The 21,575-nt window shown below is 49.5% G+C and overlaps 2 protein-coding genes and 1 long non-coding RNA gene across 10 annotated transcripts in view; 1 reads left to right on the forward strand and 2 right to left on the reverse strand.

Moving 5' to 3' along the window:
* The window catches only part of RUFY3 (RUN and FYVE domain containing 3), a 56,319-nt gene extending 49,851 nt beyond the window's left edge, over window positions 1–6,468 (forward strand). For 7 of the 8 annotated variants that reach the window (XM_087737183.1, XM_087737176.1, XM_087737181.1 and 4 more), the window contains 3 exons: window positions 1,319–1,346; window positions 2,285–2,359; window positions 3,957–6,468. In XM_087737183.1, coding sequence (XP_087593309.1) covers window positions 1,319–1,346; window positions 2,285–2,359; window positions 3,957–4,100 — 247 coding nt within the window. In that variant the 3' untranslated portion in view covers window positions 4,101–6,468. The remainder of the gene's footprint in view (window positions 1–1,318; window positions 1,347–2,284; window positions 2,360–3,956) is intronic. The other variant, XM_087737177.1, reaches the window with a different exon arrangement.
* A 315-nt stretch (window positions 6,469–6,783) lies between these two features.
* Window positions 6,784–16,418, reverse strand: GRSF1 (G-rich RNA sequence binding factor 1). Its single transcript, XM_087737189.1, has 10 exons — window positions 16,185–16,418; window positions 15,612–15,756; window positions 14,608–14,763; window positions 14,130–14,270; window positions 12,527–12,656; window positions 9,740–9,900; window positions 9,460–9,587; window positions 8,600–8,735; window positions 8,294–8,377; window positions 6,784–6,916 (listed from the first exon to the last, which is right to left on the reverse strand). The coding sequence occupies exons 1-9, from the start codon at window positions 16,368–16,370 to the stop codon at window positions 8,319–8,321; spliced, it is 1,242 nt and encodes a 413-aa protein (XP_087593315.1). The 5' UTR covers window positions 16,371–16,418; the 3' UTR covers window positions 6,784–6,916; window positions 8,294–8,318.
* A 205-nt stretch (window positions 16,419–16,623) lies between these two features.
* LOC148051622 (uncharacterized) lies at window positions 16,624–20,319 on the reverse strand. Its single transcript, XR_015699892.1, has 3 exons — window positions 18,573–20,319; window positions 17,993–18,091; window positions 16,624–17,270 (listed from the first exon to the last, which is right to left on the reverse strand). It is a non-coding gene; the product is annotated as an uncharacterized LOC148051622 (long non-coding RNA).
* Window positions 20,320–21,575: the final 1,256 nt, after the last annotated feature.

Below are 21,575 nucleotides of genomic sequence, written 5' to 3' on the forward strand. Positions count from 1 at the left end.
GGAAGAAGAGAAATCTCATTTTTCCCTTCTCCTTTTCTAAGTCCCGCTTCCCCTTCTCGAACCTCTTTGCTGATGGGACGTTTGGAATAGCGTAACTTCCCTTCCTAAGGAAGATTTTTCAACCTTATGCCCTTTGTTGAGGTCTCTCTGCTGGTTCTTCATAGCTTTCCAAGGGAAGGAGGAGGTTCTGCTGCTTGCCATCAGCATTTCTGGATCTGAAAAGCTCTCTCTCCCATTTACCTTTGAATTTGTTTGTATATAAATCTGCCGTTGACTAATTTTTCTTATTTAACAAACCTTCATAAGCCGAATGCAGCAGAGACCTGGACCTTTGGTACTGGAGTCCAAAGAAGGGACCTTTGCTGGGGAGGGAGAAGGGTTGGTGGATCGGTGGCCTTTGGAGCTCATAACCGGTGGCTGCTGGACACGAATAGAAGCTGTTGGAGAACGAGAACTTGAAATAATATTTGAAGGAGAAGGTTGTATAAAAATGTAGTTCAGGTAGCACGTTTCTAAACTCGGCATCATAGAGGAGGATTCTGGTTGTAGGATTTGTTTAGTTTTTGAAAGCTGAGTTTCGGATTTGGTTTTAAATGTGAAAAGATGTTTTAAAAGGCACAGGGAACAGCTCTGTAAGGAGGACTTGGCTCGGAGGTGGTAACAGCCTATTTGAAGCACTCTGAATGTCAGTGAAAAAACGCAGTGCTCTGGCACGGTGCGCTGAATGCCAATATAAAGTTAATCAGAAAAGTATTGTCGTAAAAAATAGCATAAGCTCAATTCCAATCTGCTTTACCAGATATTAAAAACCTTCCAGGCCTTAGACGCTGTTTATCCCCGTTTCACCTTGAGTGTTTAAGTAGCGTGAGCGTCAGGCTGCCGATTTATCTGGCAGGCCTCAAAACGCGTTATCGCTGTAGGGGGGCAAAGGTTTTGCAGTAATAAGTTTAAAGCTAGTTTTAAACTGTGTTTGTACCATCTAAAGAGTCTTTTCTGTGTTCCCGCTCCCTTTCCTCTGCTCTTCTGAAGGTGCTTTGGAAGTTTTTCTCCTGCCTTTCCCATTTATCTGGGAGTGCTGCAGGTCTAAACAGCACCAGTCGCGTACTGCCTCTGCTTCGCTGTCTGACGAAGGTTATGAACGCCTCGTCTCTCAGGCGAGGAGGCTCGGCAGCGTGGTTTTGAAGAAACAAACCCCCAAATCTGCATGGGTAGGATTTGAAAAACAGGAGGAGGGGATTCCCTGATAGGCCAGATGCTTTCCTTAAATGTAGCGGCGACCGAAGCGCCAGCTCCAAGTGACGATCTTCTTCTCTTGTAGGTTACCGACCGACGCGCAGGAGGAGCAGGTTGGTGATTCTTCTTTTTGCGTTGAAATAGTGAAGGGCAGGGGTACGGAGGGAGCTCCTGGGTCGCTGCAGCATCTTCCCTGCCCGAATACCCTGAAGTTTGTCCATCAGGTTTTGCTTTGGTGAGGACTGGTCTGTAGAGTCTGTAGCAGCAACCCTTCCCCAGTGGACAAGTGCTGCTTATCTCGTTAGCGAGGCTTTTAGTTGGCAGCACTGCACCTACAGGAGTTCATTTTGCCTCCTCAGCACAACCAGGTTGGTTTTTAACCCAGTCTTAACCCCTTTTATTATTCCTTTGCCCCATGCCTTTCCTGGGTTGGTGTGTCTAAAAAGAACAACGAAAGCATAATATTATTTACCGTTTGTGAAAACGGCAGTGTTTAACCTCCCGGGTCTGGGCTAGGGTTTTGCCGGTTGCTCTGCAGGCCGGAGGGAAGGGGTGTTTTGGTCGTTTGGGTTGTTTTCTTTTTTCCGTGTATGTCAAATTGACCAGAATCCGTTCTTTCTCCCCCGGCTGCCTGGCAAAGCACAGCTGGACCCCGAACTGTCACTGGGATGCTGCAACGTTCACGTTGCGTCCTGTCTACGGGGAATTTCTGCATCTGTCAGCTCTTTTTCACAGTGAAAAAGATGTTTAGTTCCCACCTTGTTGCTGGGCCAGCAGCCTTGATCTCAGCCTGAAAATCCTGGGTTCACGCGGGCGTGCTGGGCTTTCCCCGTCTGCCCTGGTGTAGCCAGGGCAACTGTAGATCACCCTGCAAATGCCCGGTGGTCCTGTGTGGCTGCCCGGTGCCCTGGGAATAGGGAGGGGTTAAAAACACAAGCACGACAAGTCTTCCTCCCCGTCGGAAGATGCGGATCGGCCGCAGAGCTGTAATGCAGGTGCCGTGTCAAGAAGCGTGTCAAGCAGAACGTCTTGGTTTTTACTTGGGGTTTAGGAACAGCTGCCAGGACCTGGAACCGCCGAGATCTGCCAGCTCTGCCAGGAGGAAAGCAGCCGAAGCAAAAAAAAGGTAACTCCGAGGACTTGGGTTGCCATCTCCGTCATCTGGTGAATGCGCATTTCCTCCGCTTCTCATTTTCGAACAGCACAGGTTCCCTACTGGTGACCTGGGACCAAGAAGTGAGCCCTTTTCTGAACTCCGCTTCACCCTTCAAGTAAACGTGTTGGACTTGAGGGTTCCCCGCTCTGCTCTGTGTTCAGTCCTTTGTTTTTCCTTCCCCTTAGCAGCTTCTCTCCTTTTTAGCTAAGTGATTTTTTTTTTCTGGGATCAATCGCAAGTGAGAATAGGAGGTGGTAACACTTGGTTGTTATTTCTTCACTTAAGCCACCTTGCCTTTTTCTCTTTTTCTTCTTTTCCCTGGCTAAGCCCCTCTTCCTTTCCTCGCTGCTTTACCATCTGAATCTAGAGGGATTACGAGAGAGTTACCGAAAAGGGTGTTCGGTGGGAGTGCTGCCTTCATCCTGTGCTTCCCTCCACTGACGCTGAGGAGCAGGAGCAGTTTGCAAGGCAACAAGTCAAGGCGCGGATAAAACCGCCGCCAGTGCAGCAGGCGGCCTGGTCACGCTGGTGCAAGCACCTGGGGGAGCTGGAAGGCGGCGGTGGGTTGCGTTGTCCCCTGGTCGATCTGCCACGACCTGAACCAAAAGGCTGTTGTGCAGCCGCTGGCAGATGGGAGCAGGGAGGAGTCCTGCCAGGCCCTGCCGGCTCTCCGTCGCGAGGATAAAGATGAACCAAATAGTTCCAAATAGGTCTTGGGAAATTTTCTGGGGGACTCGCGTGGCGAGGTTCCCCGACGAGGAAGCTTTCAGGCCGAGGCGGAGAGGCCGCGTCTGGCCGAGTGACCGGTGATGGGTCGCTGCAGCTGCGTTTGCAGTTCTGCCTGGCACAGAGGCAGGCCTGGCAATTAGTGATTTTGCCGGAGCAAAGAGCCGCTCCCGAGCCAGCCGGCTCCGCGGCGCCTGCGAGGACGGCGTTCCTCGCCGTGATCGGAAGCCGGCCCTCTCCTCCCCAGCACCGCGGAACCGCGATGCTTGGAACAGGCAGTGAGCGGGGGCCCGATTGCTCCCCCAGTCGCCCCCTGAACCTCTCCTGTTTGACAGGTGGGAGCTATGTGCAGGATTTCGAGTCTTGCCCGTTCCCCTGTGTTTATCTTGAGGAAACAAGTCAGTTCAAAGCAAACCAAATGCCACGGTTTTGTATCTTCGATACATTTCCAAATGCATGTGCATGTTTAAATACTTACCTCAGGCAAGACTCGTTGTTCCAGTGTATTTATACGGTTAAATATACGCGCGCACCTCTTGGGAGAAAATGCCCTACTAGACTGAGTCAATTAAAACTTGAATGGTTCGTTACTGGTAACTCTCACCTGCTTTACTACAAGCCTTCACCTACTCTCACTTGACCTAAGGAGCTCTGCTATAAACTGGTCCCGAGCCCAGGAGCAAACTCCTGGTCTTCAGAGGGGGCAAGAGCGGAGTTTTGGAGCGTCTTTCTCTAGCCCAGGGGAGGATTTGGGTTGACGGAATGATAACGAGAGAAACCATAGGTTTCCTTGTGTTGCTTGTGTCTTGAGCACCTCCTTAATTTTTCTGTCCTCTTCCAGAACGTCTGCAAGAACTGTGGCGGCATCTTCTGTGAAGCCTGCTCAGCGCACGAGCTGCCCCTGCCGTCCAGCATCAACCCCGAGCGCGTCTGCAACCCCTGCCACAAGCAGCTCATCCGGCAGTACTCGAGCAGCCCCTTGTAGGGGACGGCTTGCAGAGAGAGGCGACCAAAAAACACGTTTGTAGCTGATGATGATTTCTGGAGTTGTTCAGGGGGAATGTGAAGAGAAGACACTTGTCTGTGTTCTTTGGAGGCCAGAGGGGAAGCGGCTTCGTGGTGTTTACAGTCTCTTGTGACTGAAACAACAGCCTGAGCCTTCCCTGTACCAAAACCTGCCTGCTCTCGGCCCTGAGCTGGCGCTGGGGAGAACTGCCTTGGGAAGGGCACGTACAGTTATCCCCAGGGTGCGCCCAAGCAGCCTCGGGGCGCGGTGAGAACAGAGAGCCCTCGCCCAAAAAAGAGCTGTGTGTGCGCGTGTGTCTGTGTGTGCAAGTCGGGAACGGCCTGAAAGCGTGTGGCCTGAAAGCGTGGGGCGTGAAAGCGTGCTGCTGCTCAGCAAAGGCTCGGGGAAGGCGGAATGGGAGCATTTTTAATCCTGGCATCTGGCTGCACTTGAAATACATTTTCCCTTTCCCGGTTGCCTGTGACAGTCTGGCTCAGCCGTGCTACGGCAGTGCCGGTGTAGGAAGGCCAGGTAAGGCGCCAATAAACACCTTCTAGCTTCCCCTCTTTGGCTCGGCCCCTCTGGCCGCGGGCTTGCTGTGCAAATCAGTATCAAAAAATCAAAGCTGTGAAAGCTCGCCTGTATTTTGGGGGGCATAGGTGGTTTCGAGGCGTGCACGATGCGAGAACTGCCGGCCTGCGCTCATCTGGCACGCGAGTGCCTTAAGGCATCTCTGACCTTCCTCTCGGAGACCCGCACTGTGACTTTGTGACCGCAAACGGGTGGTCAAAGCTCTGTGCCTGCAAACGGGTGGTCAAAGGGTGTAACTGTGCTTCCTACCTTGGGGTGGCAGCTGGAGGAACTGGATTCCCCGCTAGTTAGATACCAAATCCTCATCGTGACACGGACGGTTCAGGGCCACTTCGATCCACTTCTCCCCCTTGTGCACACAAAAAACTGACTGTAATAAAGCTGGCCTTTCACTTTTTTTGTTAGATCAAAATGAAGGCGAGATGAAACAGGAACGCTTTTCCCCTACTGGAAATTCTCATCTGAAACACAGCTTAAAGAGGTTTCGCAGTTCATGCGACATCATTCTTTGTTGCTGTTACCTCAAGGAATGTTGTGTCGCTCCAAAAAGCAGTGGCGGCTTCCTCGTGAAGCACGTAGCATGTCGCAGTCGTGTTTGTCTCTTCGATACTGGAAGCCTACTTCAGTCTCTAAGACCACAGACTGTTCTGTAGTCCACAGCAAACCGATGTATTTATATGTGACGAATGCATTTGGTTTTGTACAAATCTTATCAGGGGTTGGTGGTTTAATTCCTCAGAGGGGATTTCCTGTTCATTAGGCTGGCTGGAACCGCGTCAGCAAGCGTGTCAGAGCTGAGGTTATCGATGCGGTCGGTGCTAGGCTGTACCAGGAATTGCTCTCCTCTGGTTCCCTCCAGGCCTCGGCGCGCTCGGCCACCCGAGTTCTCCAGCCCCTCTCGGTGCCCTTCGGCGCCAGAACACTTCACCGGGGGGCAACTGGAAAGAGTTTTTCTTTTTCTGCTCTTTTTCCCCCCTCGTGGTAGTTACCAGATACGTTTCCTTGCTGCTGTCCCTTAAAGTAGATGAGTAGTTGTAAACTGCGTTGAAATACAAAAAGGCTAGAATTGAAGTGCGGGCACGCTGCTCTGCAGGGGTGAGACACCGGAGGCGAAGGGAGAGGACGCTGAATTTAGCCTTAGTAGTTTTGTGTACGTCCTGTACACAGCGAGGAGAGTTCGAATTCCTGCATCCAAACCCAGCGTCACTCATCCCCCGAGGAGAAAGCGAGATCCGAGCAATTTCCACGTTCGAGGACTCCGCGGGGAAGCGGGCCCTTAGCGTAAATGATTTGAATGCTGGTACGTCCAGCGCTTTGCAGCTTCGAAGGGAGAGCTTCTTTGGGACCTGTACCCAGCTTTCGGCTGCCGCTCCGCTTGCTCCAAGCGACGGCTGCGAGTGGCGGTTGTGTGAAAAGCAGGACAGCTCGCGAGGCGGTCCTCTGAAGTGACACGAGACCTCGACGAACGGGCAGGGAGGCGGCTGGAAACCCCTCAGAATACAGCTCTGGCGGCTGTAACGGAAAGGGGCGTTCAAAAGGTCAGAGGGAGAGCGCTCGCCTCTTCCCTGGTGCGTCGGGCTCCGGCGAACATCTCTGCCTCTGACGCTTCGGGAGGCTGCCAGGCGCCTTTGCTCAGGTCCTGCTTGTAAAGGTAGAGTGGGGGCAGACACCCGGATGTTTGGATTGCGGGGAGCAGAGGGCAGTTTTTCAGATGTTAATTTTGTTCCACACGATAATAAAAACTTGATCATCTGTATCCCGCGTCCCGAGTGGCCTTTCCATCCCGTTCTGCTTTGGCTACGCATATGCAAGTATTTCAGAACAGGTAATGGATGACGGCTGCTAAGGCAGATGGAGAAGCGTGGAAGGAGGAAGGGGATATTGGCTATGGTACACCCTGCGCCTGCTGGGGGTGAGGATGTTAAATGGCTCTGGTTTTGTGCACTGCGAATGCTGGTGTTTTATTAATGCTTTGCACACCATTACACAGCTGGAGACTAGGACTGCTCCGGCCCGCAGCATTTCCCGTTCCTCCAGTACAGCTGCTTTTGCAACAGACAATCTTTCCACACTGTGTCAACACAATTTATTACATGCTTTTACACAAAGCTAAACTAAATTTTATACAGTTTATCCTTGTTATTGAGCAGCGACACTTGTACTCGATCTCTACGCTCGTACCCACGGAATGTGTTCGCTTTGGCCTGAAAAGAGAGGAAAAGGAAAAATAAAAATCACTACCTCGCTGCAGCTTATTGCTTTCCTTTTCCAAATGCACCATTGCATTTTATTCCAAATTACTGTCTCCAATAGCAGAAGGGCGGAATTTAGCCATACTAAAAGATCTCGCCAGACAAGGTAAGATGACACAAACGGCTACAAGGGGTGAGACGCTTTCACGGGGCAGGGGCCAGACGCTGCTCTGGGTGTGCCAAGGCGGCAGGGGGGCGGTGTGGGAGGTAGGTCAGGGCTAGGTGGGCATCTCCAATCTGCCGCAAGAGCTGATCCCTGGCCTGGATTAGAAATCCAGGGCTGGGGGGTGCTGGGGGGGGCCAGGACCTTGGGGAGCAGCAACTCTCACCCCCACTTTCAGAAGGGAATTCATGGAAGCGTTCCATAAAGGACACAGAAAACCTCTTTCCTGGTACAACCATTTTGCTGCAGGGTTGCCCACCTGGGAAACCCTTCTTTTGCAGCAGGGAGAGCTGTCTTGTGTTCCCAGTAGGAGCGTGACCTGATCCTGTCTCAGCAGCAAGAACGGCCCCACGGCGCTGTGCCCGCCTCTGCAGGAGGGCCGCCTCCCTCCTCCTCACACCCCACCCAGCCTGCAGGTTTTCTCTTGTAAAGGGCAAGGAGAGAGACGCAGTTTCTGTGCAACCAAAAAACCCCAAAAGCTGTCCCGCTACAGGATGCCTCCTCAAGGTTAACCCCGCGAAAAACATCCCAACCTGTTTGCATTGAAAACAAGCTGACTGCCATGCTTGGCTGGGCTCCTGACCTGCTTTTGAAAGAGGGGATGGAATAAAAAAATAAAAAAAATAACCTAAGGAAGTTACTTTGTCAAACTCTGTTTTCCGTAAGGGTAAGTAACGTTCCCCGGCCCCCAGCCAAAAGAGCAATTACTGTTCATCCACCTCTGTGGAAAATACTTAGCCACGTTTCCTCTTCCACGCCAGGGAATACAACCCCACCAGAACCTGTAGTCAATCATGCTAGCAGGGTTTTAAGGGGAGGAGAAAAACAAAAAAGAAGCTCTCTTGCCCACCCCAGCAGGCCTCAGCTGAGCAAGGGCAAGTTGCTGCGTAGCTGGGCAGCACCTGGGCAGCGCAGCGACCGCTGCTTGCTCTGGCTGTAACCCCAGGAGCTGCTGCCCCTTCCCCACAGAACTTTTATCCCGTGGCATCCGGATTCGCAGGGCAGAGGCTCCAGGCTCGACGTCTGACCTCAGATTAGCTGTGGTGATCTCCTTCAGCCGCTCTGAGTTCTAGCCTTTAAGCCAGCTGAATCCAAAGCATCAGAAATAGTAAGCCTGAGGCACACGTTGCTTAAAGTGGAACAACAGAGAAGGCAGCTGCACTTACCAAAGCTGAGACCGTCCCACTGTCGCTAGCAGTTGTCTTCTGCCTTTGGATGTTCGTTCAGGAACAATTCAACGGCACTGCACTCTGGGGAACGAGTTGAGAGAGGCAGGCTGTGTTGAGTGACTTGTTTGTGTTACTTTTTCTTTTTTTTGCACAAAAAACCAATGTCACATGATAGGATAATTTGGAAAGCTACATTTAAGAGGATCCTTTTGCACAGGGTGTTAACAGTAGCTTGACAAGCTGTGCCAGACCACCCGAGGATCTGAGTCTTGGGGGTTGGAAGATCCCCTCCTCTTTACTTACGCAGCTGTGACCCCTCCTTAGCCATTGCAGCGACTGCGTCCTCTTGGCTCTCGAAATGCACCTCCGCTTCTCCTGTGGCATGTCCATGGGAGTTGTATGCTACCAAGATCCTTGTAGGCTTCAGCGGAGAAAAAAACTGGAAAGAGGAAAACGAAGGAGGGTTTGGTGAGAAACGAACAACAGAAGAGTAATGCACCCTGTGACCGAGAAAAAAACATGTTTTACTCATAAAGCCTGTGTACGGATGGGGGGGGGTCTGAGCTCTTGCGTAGCAAAAGGCCCCCTGTTGCCATCGGGGTGAAGCTGAGGCACAGCCAAGTCACCGCTCCCCCGCCGCGCAGCCTCCCGCCCTCCGTAAGCTCCCGGCAGAGTCATTCTAGACAGGAACAAAAATCCTCACGCAGCACACGTGTTCTGTACACATCAAATTCACTAAGCGCCCGTACATTCACTCAGTGATGCTGTATTCTATTAAAATGAAGTAAAATTGATACGAAAAACAATCTGAAATTCATTTTTGTACCATCAGCCACTCTGAAATCTAGCAAAGATTATCAATGGCTACTCAAGTCCAAGCGCCGGATATTAAGACAGCCCAGGAAGCGTTAATCCCTTCTTACTTATGGAGGTGAGCAGGTCACTGTGGAGCCCATCAGGCCACGGCTACCCCGGGGAGCCTGTAGCCCTCAGCGAGCTCAAGTTTCCAAACGTGAGCATTCAGCCCGCAGCCATGCAGCACTGAGGACTAACACAGACCCAGCTCAATTAGAAATTTGAAGTCACTTCATCTGTAACAATTAATCAAGGGCTTGCATTGGTAATGAGAACCGAATCGCATTCATACTTTCACTGTTACTCACATTTATTATGTCGTGGGCGCTAGCTTGGGTAGGAAAGCCCCTCATGTGGACAAAGTGGGGCGGTGATGAGGTGTTCCCAGATTGTAAAACGTGCCTGCAGCTTTCCGTTCCTTCCCTTTCCTCCTTCCCTGTGGAAGGGAGGAAAAACCATCATTAACACTTGCAATTATCATCACCTCCCTCACGTGAAAGCTGTAGACACACAGGGTCATGCTCGCAGCAGACAATCAGGGTAAAATGAAGAGGCCTCAAAGAGCGCACACGACAGGGAGGGACTCACTATTTTCTCTTTCAGCATCCGAGTCTCCTGTGTTGCTCAGTCTCCTGTCTTCAGAAACGGATTCGTATTCTCTTCTCGCTCTGTGGTAGGTCACCATCTGCCTGTCGTAAGGCACATGCCTCTGCATTTGATGCTTCCTACTTACATACACTTCTATGTATCTGGAAGGCAAAGGAAAAGATGACACGGCACGCCTTGCGCTTCGGCAAAGAACTCAGCGTTTTGAGAAAATACCTTCAGGACCTTCTCCTACCTCAGCTCTGCTCACGAGGTGCGAGAGCATGGCAAACAACGGTTCTGAAAACTTAACTCATTTAAATGGCACAGTTACGTTTACGAAAGCCCTTTTCAACTAGCAGTGACAGCCGCTCTCCTGTATAAACCCACGTACCGTGAGACAGATTACCAGTTTGGTCTGGACAAAATCTGTAGTTTACAGCCTTACACAAAGTTCTTGTAGAAGTGGTATCAGTTGCTGACAGGCCAACGTTCTGTTTTGTCACGGAATTACAAATTTATTTTCTCTGAAAAACGTCTATTTCTTTCAGCAGTACGCATCCCTTTTGAGCAGCCCTCTACGTGAAGCTGTTTTCCCCTCATTGCATCTCTGCAAACCCCGAATTAAAAAACCCCACCCAACCCCCAAACAGATTACTGAAACAGGCAGCCACAGAAGACGCACAGGGTCATAGTAAATACTTCAGTGGAGCCATAAGATTTTACATATTGCTATGAAATTGATGGGATAAAATGTAACAGGGAGTGTGTGAAAGTCGTGGGTATACTACTATGGGTATGGGTACTATAGGGTATACTATACGTGGGTATAATAATATGTAATGCAACATTAAAGAAAGCAAAAAAAAAAAAAGAAAAAAACAACAGCAAACCCTTATTTGCAGGTTTAGTCAAAAAGTATAACATTATAATGCGTTACATTTCTATCTACCCGCCCCAGAACCCCTTAACTCAGAGCTGCCTGGGCTCATTTTTCAGAGAGCTGGCAACAGTACCAGCTGGGCCTCAGACAAATTTCACTAGCAGTGTTAAATCAGGCGAGTTCCACGGCACCGAAGGAATAATGTGACAGAGAAGAGAAAATGGACTTCCAAGTAAGAAGGCTTTCCTCCCTTCCTAAAGGGAAGGGACGGACTTGGCAGTGTTAGGTTAACGGTTGGACTCGATGATCTTAAGGGTCTTTTCCAACCTTGACGATTCTATGATTCTATAGAGCGGCTACTGTAGGGGAAGTAACCGCACGTACAGGCTGACAGAGCTTACAGGCTCCGCGACCCCGCGCTCAGTACTGTGCACAGCTGAAGGCCGCTTCCGGATAAAACTGATAGCCCAGGAAGAACGAAGGAGTGCAAGTGGACAGCAGTTTTAGCAACCACTTGGTTTCTTGGCTAATCAGACAGAAACAGGGGTATATGAGCTCGGGTAGGTGAGTCAGCTCAGGTCTTGCTCAATCATGACAAAGAAATTAATGGCAGATTGAGAATTAATTAATCTCTGTCGGAGAGCGGGGAAGTGTGTGAGTTAATTCAATTATTGGGCACACCTACAGAGCAGCTGTTTTCTTTTAACATGGGTGGGGGAGAAACAAAAGGAAATGCAGACTGGGAACAGGAAGTAAGGAAATGGAAAAAAGCAGGTGCTGGATAGGCTGTAGAAATGGTGAGGGTTAGAGAAGTCTTTTGCTCCCTGGTGTTCAGAAAGAGAGCTTAGTGGGGTATTACAGACAAGTCAGAAACCTCAGCTGGTTAAGAGTAGCATTAGGTTTTTATTTTTCCTGAAAGCCATTCAGGATTCTAGGAAAAAGTGGTAAATGCTAGTACTTGACCAAGAGAGGCTCTTGTGAGAGAAGCACGTGACGTAGAGTTCAGTGCTCTGGAAGAAAATGGATAAAGATGGATTCCTGAGGGAGGAAGACAGCCCAGGTAGATGTGGTCACTAAAGAGGTGGACGGCTGTATGGTGTCAGCCACCAGTCAACGCTGGGAACAGAGTTGAGCCAGAGGTGAGTGGTAAGCTGTGCTTTGCACAATGCGCTGTGCAAGTGGAGACGGTGACTGTGCCGGGTACTAGGCTGAAGGAAAGGGTGAGGGTTGCCGAAATTGCTGAAAGCAGCAGAGAACCTGGAGGAAATTTGGCAAGGGCAAATGTCTGTGGGAGGCACAAGACCTCAATGCAGTTGTGACTGGGCAGGTGGTGCCTATCTTGTGTTCCCTGCTCTGAATCCCATCACCCCATTTTGGCTGGGATGAGCCTGCCTTCAGGAATACTTAAAAAGAACTGAGACTTTCTCTGAGAGGCCCCGAATTCCCTCAAGCGATGTGCACTGAAGGTGCCTCTGCAGCTCATGGAAGCCTGCAAAAAGCTTCCTCCTCTTCTCTCCAGCTTTGTCAAGGCTCTAATGAAAACGTTAGCAGAGGAGGTAACCGTTGGCTTACGTGGAGTATTTCAGAGGAAGAAGAAGAAAGAAGAAATTATTCGAGAAGAAAAGAAGAAAGAAAAAGAAACTATTAAAGAAGAAATCTTTTAAGCAACACAGTAACAGTCTGACACTACTAGGAGAAAGATTTAGCTATGTTCTCTACTGAAATTTGAGTCTAAAGTCTCAGTTCTGGCTTTTAAGTGTAATACAGGCAGAAGCTTCCTTAATAATAATGTCAGTATGGGGTAGGCTAAGATCAGCAGTTTCACCTGGTAAGAAGCAAGCTGTAAGTCACACAGCATGCTTCGTACCAAGTTCTTCTACCCTCGTGAACCCCAGCGAAGCACCTACCTATTGCCCATGTATTCCCTGTGTCGTAGCAAGGCTTTCGCTGCCATTTCAGGAGCTGCAAACTGCACAAAAGCTTCTCCTGTTCTTCTTTCTCCCCGGTAAATGAAAACTATGTCTGTTATTTCCAAACCTATGGAAGGGTGGGGAGAAGAAGGCATTTACATTGTCAGGAACTTGTGCCGTAGCTTAAAGAGGCATCTCTTGTCTTATTCTTCTGGTTTTTGACAAGCTAATCGGGTTGTTAAATAGCTCTGAAACAACTGCTCATGCTGGCCTACATACCTTTTTCAAACCTTTTTATTTTTTTTAACTCCAATTCACTTGCTTTCTTTAAGTTACTTTTCACAAAGGCTTAATTGCCAATAACAAATTGACTTGAGGCTTCAAGTAACTGTGAAAATAAGAAGCGAATCCAGGTACTAGACAATAAGGAGGTCCAGAGCACAAATATTCCTGGCATGTTCTCTTATTATTATGGTAATTTTTCCCATCTCCTTAAAACTCAGGTCAAATTCACTGAAATTCAATTTTTGTGCTGTATGACCTCGTCTTGGGGAGCCTGTAATCCAGTAAATAGTTATATCTGACGTGATATAGAGGGTGCACTGGGCTGGACTACTACACTTGTTCAATTTTCAGGAATGCTTCTGCATAGCTCCTTGCACCTTTTCGCTTTCTCAAAGGGTCTCCCCAAGCTCCTGAAGAAACAGCGCTACTTGCTCCACCGTGCTGCCCTAGTCATCTCATTGGAAACTCTGCTACTAGAGGCCTTCAAACATACTGAACTATTGGTGTTCAACTGAAACATTTACTGTCGGTGGCCTTTGCTTTTGGCATGATGGTGGTTACTACGAGCTTCAGTGCTAGCGCTCTGCGTGCGTGCCTACCTGGAGGGGAAGAAGTTGAGGGGAAGAACTGGTTTTGGTTTAGTCTACAACTTAAACTTCACCTAAGGAACTGTCAATTTATTTTGTAAAACCTAAAGGCTTCTTTCCTAATGAATGCAGGCAGCAACCACCCGGATTGCTCTAGCACCGAGTGTGGGACACGAGCGTGCGCACACACGCTGTGCAGTACTTGCTCAGCTGAGAACTGGTGCAGTTCATTTTCACAACCATGAACAAGCTAGTAATAAAAAAAAAGCAAAATTGCTGTTAAGAGTTTTAAGGGGCATACCTGATCTGTCATGACTATACAGCTGTGAACACCTATGCTGGTTCACTCATACTGTAACTATCCTACAGGCAACTTTGCCTCTCTTAACTTTGCCAAAGTACGCGCTGGTAGCAATCCTATTGCAGATCATGGGACCTAGGTTCCTCTCTTTCCTTCCCCAGGCCCCAAAGCAGAGCGCTGCAAGTACTGATCCTAGGCTAGACCCGCAGAAAGTCAAAGGTGCAAGAAAACCTTGCAGCCAAAAGCTTGTTCAGAGAGCTTTAGTTACTTCTAGCTGCAGGGGGACAGCAATTCCTTACGCTTTTTAAGGTGTTCAAGGCTGCACGTGCTTCTGCTTTCCTCACTTCGAGGAACAACAGCCTACCTAAGCATCCACTTGGAGAAATAAACGCCTCATAACCAAAGAGCACAGGCGAGGCTGAGTTACCTGAGAAAAAATCCGCAATATCGTCCTCCGTGGAGCTGAACGGAAGGCCTCTGAGTAGTACAACTCCATCATTTATGGCTTGCGACTCATCCCGCAGACTCTGTAGTAAGCCCTCTACATCGCTATCGTGTACTTCAAAAACTGCAAGGAATAGGGGCACAAAACATGTTTTCCCTCCTGGCGCTCAGAAGGTGACACTCTGCAGGCATTCTTCAAGGTAGCTTTTTCTTCCCCCCTGCAAAACTTCACGTTTCTTCCCCCACCCCCCACTTTCTGGTCTTGCGGTGGTGCCCCTCACTACCCAACCCACTTTGCCTCTCCTGTCCAGCCTAGGAAGTCTTGGCTTAATGGTGCCTCGCTGGCTAACTTGCTGCTCTGTTCCACATCCTGCACGCCAGCCCGCTTTATTATTCAAGCAGTTCTTATTCGCTTTATCAAGAGTGTTCTTCCAATGCAACCTCCGTAGTTTCAAACCCACCTTTCACGTAGCGTGGGCCCATATACCTCAGGTGCTTTTCCAAGGCTCTCTGGACATCTGCTTTCGACTCCAGCTCGATCAAGGCATCCCCTCTGCGTCTCCCATCCCTGTTTAAGAGGAAGTGTATGCCGTTCTCACCGTTTCGAATTCTACAGCCTAGAAATCAAGGAACACATGATACAGAAATATATGCAACTGCATCAAACGTGATGGCAGATGAAAACTGAATATTCTGCGTAGAGCTATCCCCCTCAGCAGCGTAAAATACTGTCTTGAAACAAAGGATAGGAAACTCCTATTTCTAACCTTGACTCTAACACACAATGCTTATCAGACATAAGAAACTGATCTGACATCTATTAGCTTCCACAGCTCTATAGCTGGATAATGTATGTTCTTGTATTGTTGGTAAACTTAATTGTTTCTGAGTTATTTCAAGTCCAGAACAAATGCTATAGTCTGCCTGCTCTATGTTCCTTTCCCCTAGGACTTCAAACTGACTTAATTTCGTTTGGCAGGTTATTAAACCATTTAAACAAACTTGGATTTGACCCTCTAGTCTATTCTGGAAGGATGCATCATAACACTACAGTATGGAGGCATCAGCCCTGCAAAGGTATGCACAAGCCTATTAACTAGGATCAGAAAGCAACACTGAAGTTAATTAAGTAAAAACCACTCCAGTTTGTTTAGAAGGGGGGAGTTGGGGAAAAAGCCAACCATGATGGTCTTTAAAGGAACCACTGTGAACTGGAAGTAAGAAGGGCAAGACTTGCTCAATTAAATATCAAGTGTCATAAGGGTGAGTTTCCAGTTGTTGCCAGCAGTTTGGAAGTTGATTATTTGTTTTACATGTGTAGATCGTGTATAATTTTGCAGCAAGATTAAGAACTCATCTTTCTCTGGCTAACAACCTTTAAATTGTCTTTCTGTTAACTCGTCGTTAACTACTGGGTTCAATAACACCACACTGAACAGTTAGACAGGAAAACGAACTCCCGTACTATCAAAGAAGGTAAGCACGTCTTCCTCGGTGCACGAGAAGGGGAATCCTTGCGCCCTGACGAGAAAGACATTGTCACTTTCTCCCTTGGGTGACTCTGTTTCCTGCTCTGAGAGGTGACCTTCCTGGGACGGTGCATCTGTAACCTGTCACCGAAATGAAACAACGGAAATTAGAAAGTGGAAGCGTGCAGCCTTCAGCAGCGGTACCCGGCTACGTTCAGCGTTCTAGGCAGGTGCACGGTAACCGAGGCCTGCGGGGTGTCGGGGGAAGGACAGGGAGGAGCCAGGGCGAGCCCGCCGGCGCACATGGCGCAGGCCGCAGGGGGGCAAGGCGGCGGGGCCCCGGGGCCCGCCCCGCCCGCCGCCCCTCTCGCCCCCGGCCCCGCTGAGGGGCGGCCGGCGTGCCCAGGCGGCGGGGGCCGACCCCCGGGCGGCGGGGGGCCGCCCCGCTCCCGCGCAGCGGCGCAGGCCGCGGTTGCGCCCCCCGCTCCGTCGCGGGCAGCGGCCCGGCGGGGTCCCCGCCGTCTCCCCCGGCCGCCGCCATTTTAGGCCCCGTCCCCGCGGCCCCCTACCTGGCTGTAGCAGCGGACGGCGGCGCAGAGCGGAGCGGCGGCCCGCGGCGCGCCCGGCCCCGGCCCGAGGGCGGCGGCGCTGGGGAGGCCGCGGGCGGGCGGCGGGCGCAGCCAGGGCGGCAGCGCGGGCCGGCGGCCGAGCAGGAGGGCGGCCAGGCCGCGGCGCGCTGCTGCGGCGGCGGCCATGGGCGACGGGCGGGGGCTCCGCCTCCCCTTCCCTTCCCAGGAGGCGCCGGCGGGGCCGGGCGGAGCGGGGCCCTCGGCGGCCTTGCGGCTCTCCTCCGTGCGGGTGGCCGCTGCTTCCCGCCCCGGGGAGCTCCGGGCCTGAGAGGAGGCGGCGAAGCGGGGCCGCCTCCCGGCGAGCGGAGGGCGGCGGGCCCTGCGGGGCAGGGGCTTTGTCAGCTGGGGCAGGGCTGAACGGAGAAGCGTGGCTCGGGGAATCACGACGAGCTGTTACTGGCTTAGGCTCGTTGAGAATTTCTGTCACCACCAAGATTTTTACTTTTTTTTTCATTAAAAAAAACAGGGAAAAGACCCCCAGTATATTTGCAATGTAAACTTTAAAGTCAGACTCAAGCTCGACAACTCTTCTACATGCCTTCCCTATAGACTTCTATACGAGACCTGATTTTCTCCCCCGCACTCCCATCGTGGTTTGACAGTCTTGTATATTAGAGGCTGGCTGAACCTGTTTGCAAGGAACATAACCACTTTGAGATGTCCTGGAAAAACAGCCCTGCTGTTAGTGTTGCATCTGTCTAAGGGACAAGGGAGGGAAAAAGCCGGCACCAGCTTCGAAGTGCACATACGGGGAAGGTAGGTCGCGCTGAACCCAGAACAAAAATTTTTAGGCTGAAGCAAAACGAGCAGGAAGAAAAAAGACGAGCCAAAAAAAAACCCCAACAGTGGCGGAAGCCAAGGGAGGCTGTGGAGGCTCAGACGCAGGGTGCGTAGGCAGGTATCCAAGCGGTTGCTCAAAAACGGGACGCGCTGGGCCGTCCTGGCGTGTCGTCCCCAGCGTCGGGAAGATGGCGACAGCCACGACAGGGAAGACTTTCCTCTTCTGTCAGGCGTCCTGCAGTTCTGCTGTTGGAAATCACCAAGTTAGAGCTGCGATCTCGAGCCATTGCAAGCTATCACCCAAAATATGGTCTGGGTTTTTCCACAGAAGCCTCTCAGCTTGTGGTACTGCCAACCCATGAATTTCTCAGAAGCCTTGAATATTTCTTATCACCGTTTTTGAAATGTTAACAAGCTATTTCAGGTCATCTCGTTGCTGACTTTTGCTTTTATAAACTAATTCTTATAACCAACTTCCATGTGACAGACTATTACCTGGATAATAGCCCAGTCCCTTGACAATAGCGCTCTCAACTCTCTTGAGTTTTCAAGGTAAATCATGTATTATGCACGTTTTGAAAGGAATGTTGACCTCCGTGCTCAAGCGGTTTACATTCCAGTTTTTCAGAGTCTACATGTCAGGTTTCTCTTGGAAACCTTCTTTAAATAAGCAAGCAAATCTTATAGGAGCAGAACATTAAGATAACTATAGGAATTCATCTTGAACACTTATCTTTATCTAGACTGGCTTTCACGCCTTAATCGAATAAGCAGATCCCTGAATCTTACGGACCAAGGGAATGTTATGTGCATTCCTCTCTTGCGAACCAAGCAGGGTGCAAGGAAGGGTCTCTTTAAGAGACGCACGTCTTCCGCCCATTTTTTCCTTCAATATATTTGCTTCCCAAGTAGAGTACAAGAAGTCCCGCTGCTGTTTGTCTTGTAGCTTGTCAGTGCGTGCGAATTACCTTTAGAGGGCAGCGTTTTGTTGGGTGTCTGTTGGCACTGGAGTTTTCCAGGCATCTCGGATCCTCCTTAGCAACTGTGAGGGATCAAAGCTTCTGCACCTATAATCAGAAACAAAAGAAATCATCCTAGCACAATAGAATTTGCATTGATTCACTCGACAGAACTGGCGTTGAATGAAGTCATCTTACGAGAGGAAATCTGTTACCGTTAGTAAGAATAAAAGACTTGGGAGATGCCCCTCCACACTGCTGTTGACCGAGAAGTTAGATTGATCTACCTTGGAAGATGCCTTTTGCAATACCTAATGTTAAAGAGGTTATCGTTAAGAATAATTAATACTAACTATTCTTCGGTTTGATCAGAGGAAAAAGAAAAAACTTTGGAGTTGATACTAAAACAAATGCTTATCTTATATTGGGAAACATGACTTATCACTCTGTGTAATCTGTTACCAAAGAAAAATTGACCTTCTAGTCTGTTGTGGTATTTTCCAAAATTATTCATTTAGCTCGAAGGTACTCGAGCAGGGGGGCTTCCACCATTTTCTATGACAGAGGAGCCTGTTGGACAATTGCTCACCTGCAACTATCTTGGCGTTCAGCAGGAGGTAGCGTGCGTAGTCTGAGCCAGCTCACCGACTCTGGAAACCAGAAAGGAGAGCGTAGTTTGCGTGGAGAAACTGAAGTAGCATGAACCTCCCTGCACACGGTGTCTGCACCATAAACACTGCCGAGATTCGTGGAGCAGGTCCTCTCCACAAATACTTTATTTCTGAGACATAATTATTAAAGCGTGTGCGAGCGTTGTAGCAGGTACGACATGTATCTGAGCGCCGTAACAGCGCTGAAAGCAACAGAGGGCTGCAGTCCAGCAGTAACAAGGCTGCTGAGTTGTACTCTCCCAGCTCCAGAATTACGGTGACTCTAATAACCTCAGAGTTGCTGTAATTTCTTCGTGCGTTGCGTTTCTTGTAGAGAATAATTACCGACTACGTACCACAGGTTTGATCTGATGTTTGTACTTGAATGCTTTGCTAGATTCAGTCATTAGTCTTTTAGGTATTGCTTGTTCACAAATGCAATCCCTTGCCTTAATGCACAAACAAGTATGCAATTATAAAACTGATGGATGCTGCTGGCTTCATCTAGAATGTGGGCAGAAGGTCTACAGAGCTTAGTATTTATATACTGTATTATTTACATTTCAAAACAAAATTTTGGTTGTTTTTTTTTTTGTATTCCCGATATCATACATACTAGGTGTTGTGATCTTAATTTTTGAACTTTGTTCAGCCGGAATGTTCTATGTTTACCGAGCTGTGCTGCAAAAGCTGGAAACTTCAGTTCAGGACCGAAGCACTTTGTCAGCTTGAGGGCCCTTTCAGAGTAATTCTTTAAGCTCTATGGTCTAATGGATAAACCAAAATGACAGACGCGAGGCCACGGGTGCATCCACTGTGCGTTTCCTGGAGCAACTGAGCGGTTCGACTCTTACGTAAAACTGCAGCAGGCTGCCAGTCCCTTGTATCGGCGGTGTCCGAGGCGAGCGCTTCATATGACCCTTAGCCATCCCGAAGAGCCCGATGGTAATGTCAGACATAAAATGTACACGTGACGTAAGCATTTCTCCTGGCAGCCGCCCAGGCCGAGCATTTCCTACTGCTTGCTGCAGTAACAGACATTTAATTTTAACTCGTCACTAAAATAAAACACTCTGTGGGTAGAAGGAAGCGTATGGGTGGAAACAGAGAACGGAGGTCATTTGTGTCTCATCATGTATGTGCCAGAAAGATCAGCACTATTTTTTTTTGAGTTTGATTTACGTAGCCCACTTAGCCTGACAGCGTCTGTTAAAAAGTGCTGCGAGACCCATTTCATGCCTGCTTTTACTAATACAGCCGAAAGGAAAATTGCTAACATCATTAAGCGCTTTTTAATTATGCCTTCGCTGCCCAGTAAAACACTTGATTTTAAAAGTTTCTAAAAACAGTAGTTTAATTTACTCAGAAATGCACTGACCTGGCATTCTGACTTGGTCTGAAGGGCAGAGCCAGAAAAGTAGAAAATGCAGTTTCAGCATTTAAAAACACAAGAGAAGCAGCCGACGGTCACTGTTGCCACGTAAGGCGTTACAGCTGCAACCCCTTGCGTGCCGTACAGAAACGTAACGCTGCGCGGGATGGTAGCGTGTTTCGATGTCCTGAATTTGCCCGATAATGAATCTGAAAGTCGTCGGGTTTTCCTCTGGCCTACCTGCAGCAGCGTGAGCTTTGGGGGGTTGCCGGGGCTCGCAAAATCCCTTCGGGGCAGGAGGGAGTCTCCGGGGGTCGTGCTGCCTGGCCTATCCTCTCTCCGAAATCCAGCTGGCTTCTTATTGACCTAAACAGAGGCAGATTTTCACATGAAATTACACCCAAATTGTAATTTCTGACATAAAGAGGTGGCACTGGGATGTTGCTCAGCCTACAGCGGAATGCGTGGTCCTCGTTTAGTATGAATACAATATTGTATTTTGAAGCATTCTGGATCTTGCTGTCTATCTTTGTTTCCCCTGGAACATATAAACTGACCGAGACAACCCCCAAAATGAAGAGCGTTGTTCCTGGTTTGGGAAGGGGAGGTAGGGATTCCCAGATCCCAAAACCACAGCCTGTAGCTGTCATCTGTGTCGAAGGAGCCGCCGGACATCTTGGGCGCTGCACCCTTGGCTCGTGCTTCGTGGAACGGCCCTTTGGCCTGGGAAGAGCACGCTGTGTCGTCATCGTCGCCAGCAAAGATGCGATTGTGCTTATTTGAAAACTCACGCTGAAATGCAACTCTGACTATGCTGTGTATGAAATTTCCACAATTGGAAGCAGTTTTTAACCACAGGGTGAGGTGGCTCAGGGCAGAGGGCAGGTGAAGGACTTGCCAAGGGTTTGTAAGAAAAACTGGGGTTTTTTTTACCTCAGTAGTTTGCAGCTGCCCATATCTTCGCTGCTGAAGTATGTCCTTTCTTCAGCTGACTGCTGGCCCTAGCCAGCCGAGTTAAAAATTGCTCACAAATCAAACATTGGTGTTGAAATGTTAGGAGCCATTTTGACACATTTCTTTTAAAAAGGGTCAGACTGTTGAGTGAGGAGGGCAGAAATGCTGAAGTTAAGCTCTCCCTCTTCTTTTTATGACCGTGGTGGTCACCTGTGGGTCGGGTACCTGAACCCCTTTGTCGTGCACCTAAAGAACGACGGCCTAAGGAAGCCTGGATGGCATAAATAATAAAATTGTAATGTGTTTTGAGTCCCTGACATGACATGTTAAAGTAAAACAGAGTGCTCTGTTCCTGTACCCCGTGGCCTTGCTCCACAGGAGGCAGTTTGGGGTAGAAGAGGGATGAATACTGGCAGGCTCAGGCACTTTTCATGGTTCCCCCGCGACATTTCATAGAATCATAGAATCGTCACGGTTGGAAAAGACCCTTAAGATCATGGAGTGCAACTGTTAACCTAACACTGCCAAGTCCATCTATACCATGTCCTCGAGCACCACATCTATCCGTTCTTTAAATACCTCCAGGGATGGAGACTCAACCCCTGCCCTGGGCAGC

Source organism: Nipponia nippon, unplaced genomic scaffold, assembly GCF_047370975.1.
Source record: "Nipponia nippon isolate SJK-2023a ecotype South Korea unplaced genomic scaffold, ASM4737097v1 scaffold_6, whole genome shotgun sequence".
Taxonomy (NCBI): Eukaryota; Metazoa; Chordata; class Aves; order Pelecaniformes; family Threskiornithidae; genus Nipponia; species Nipponia nippon.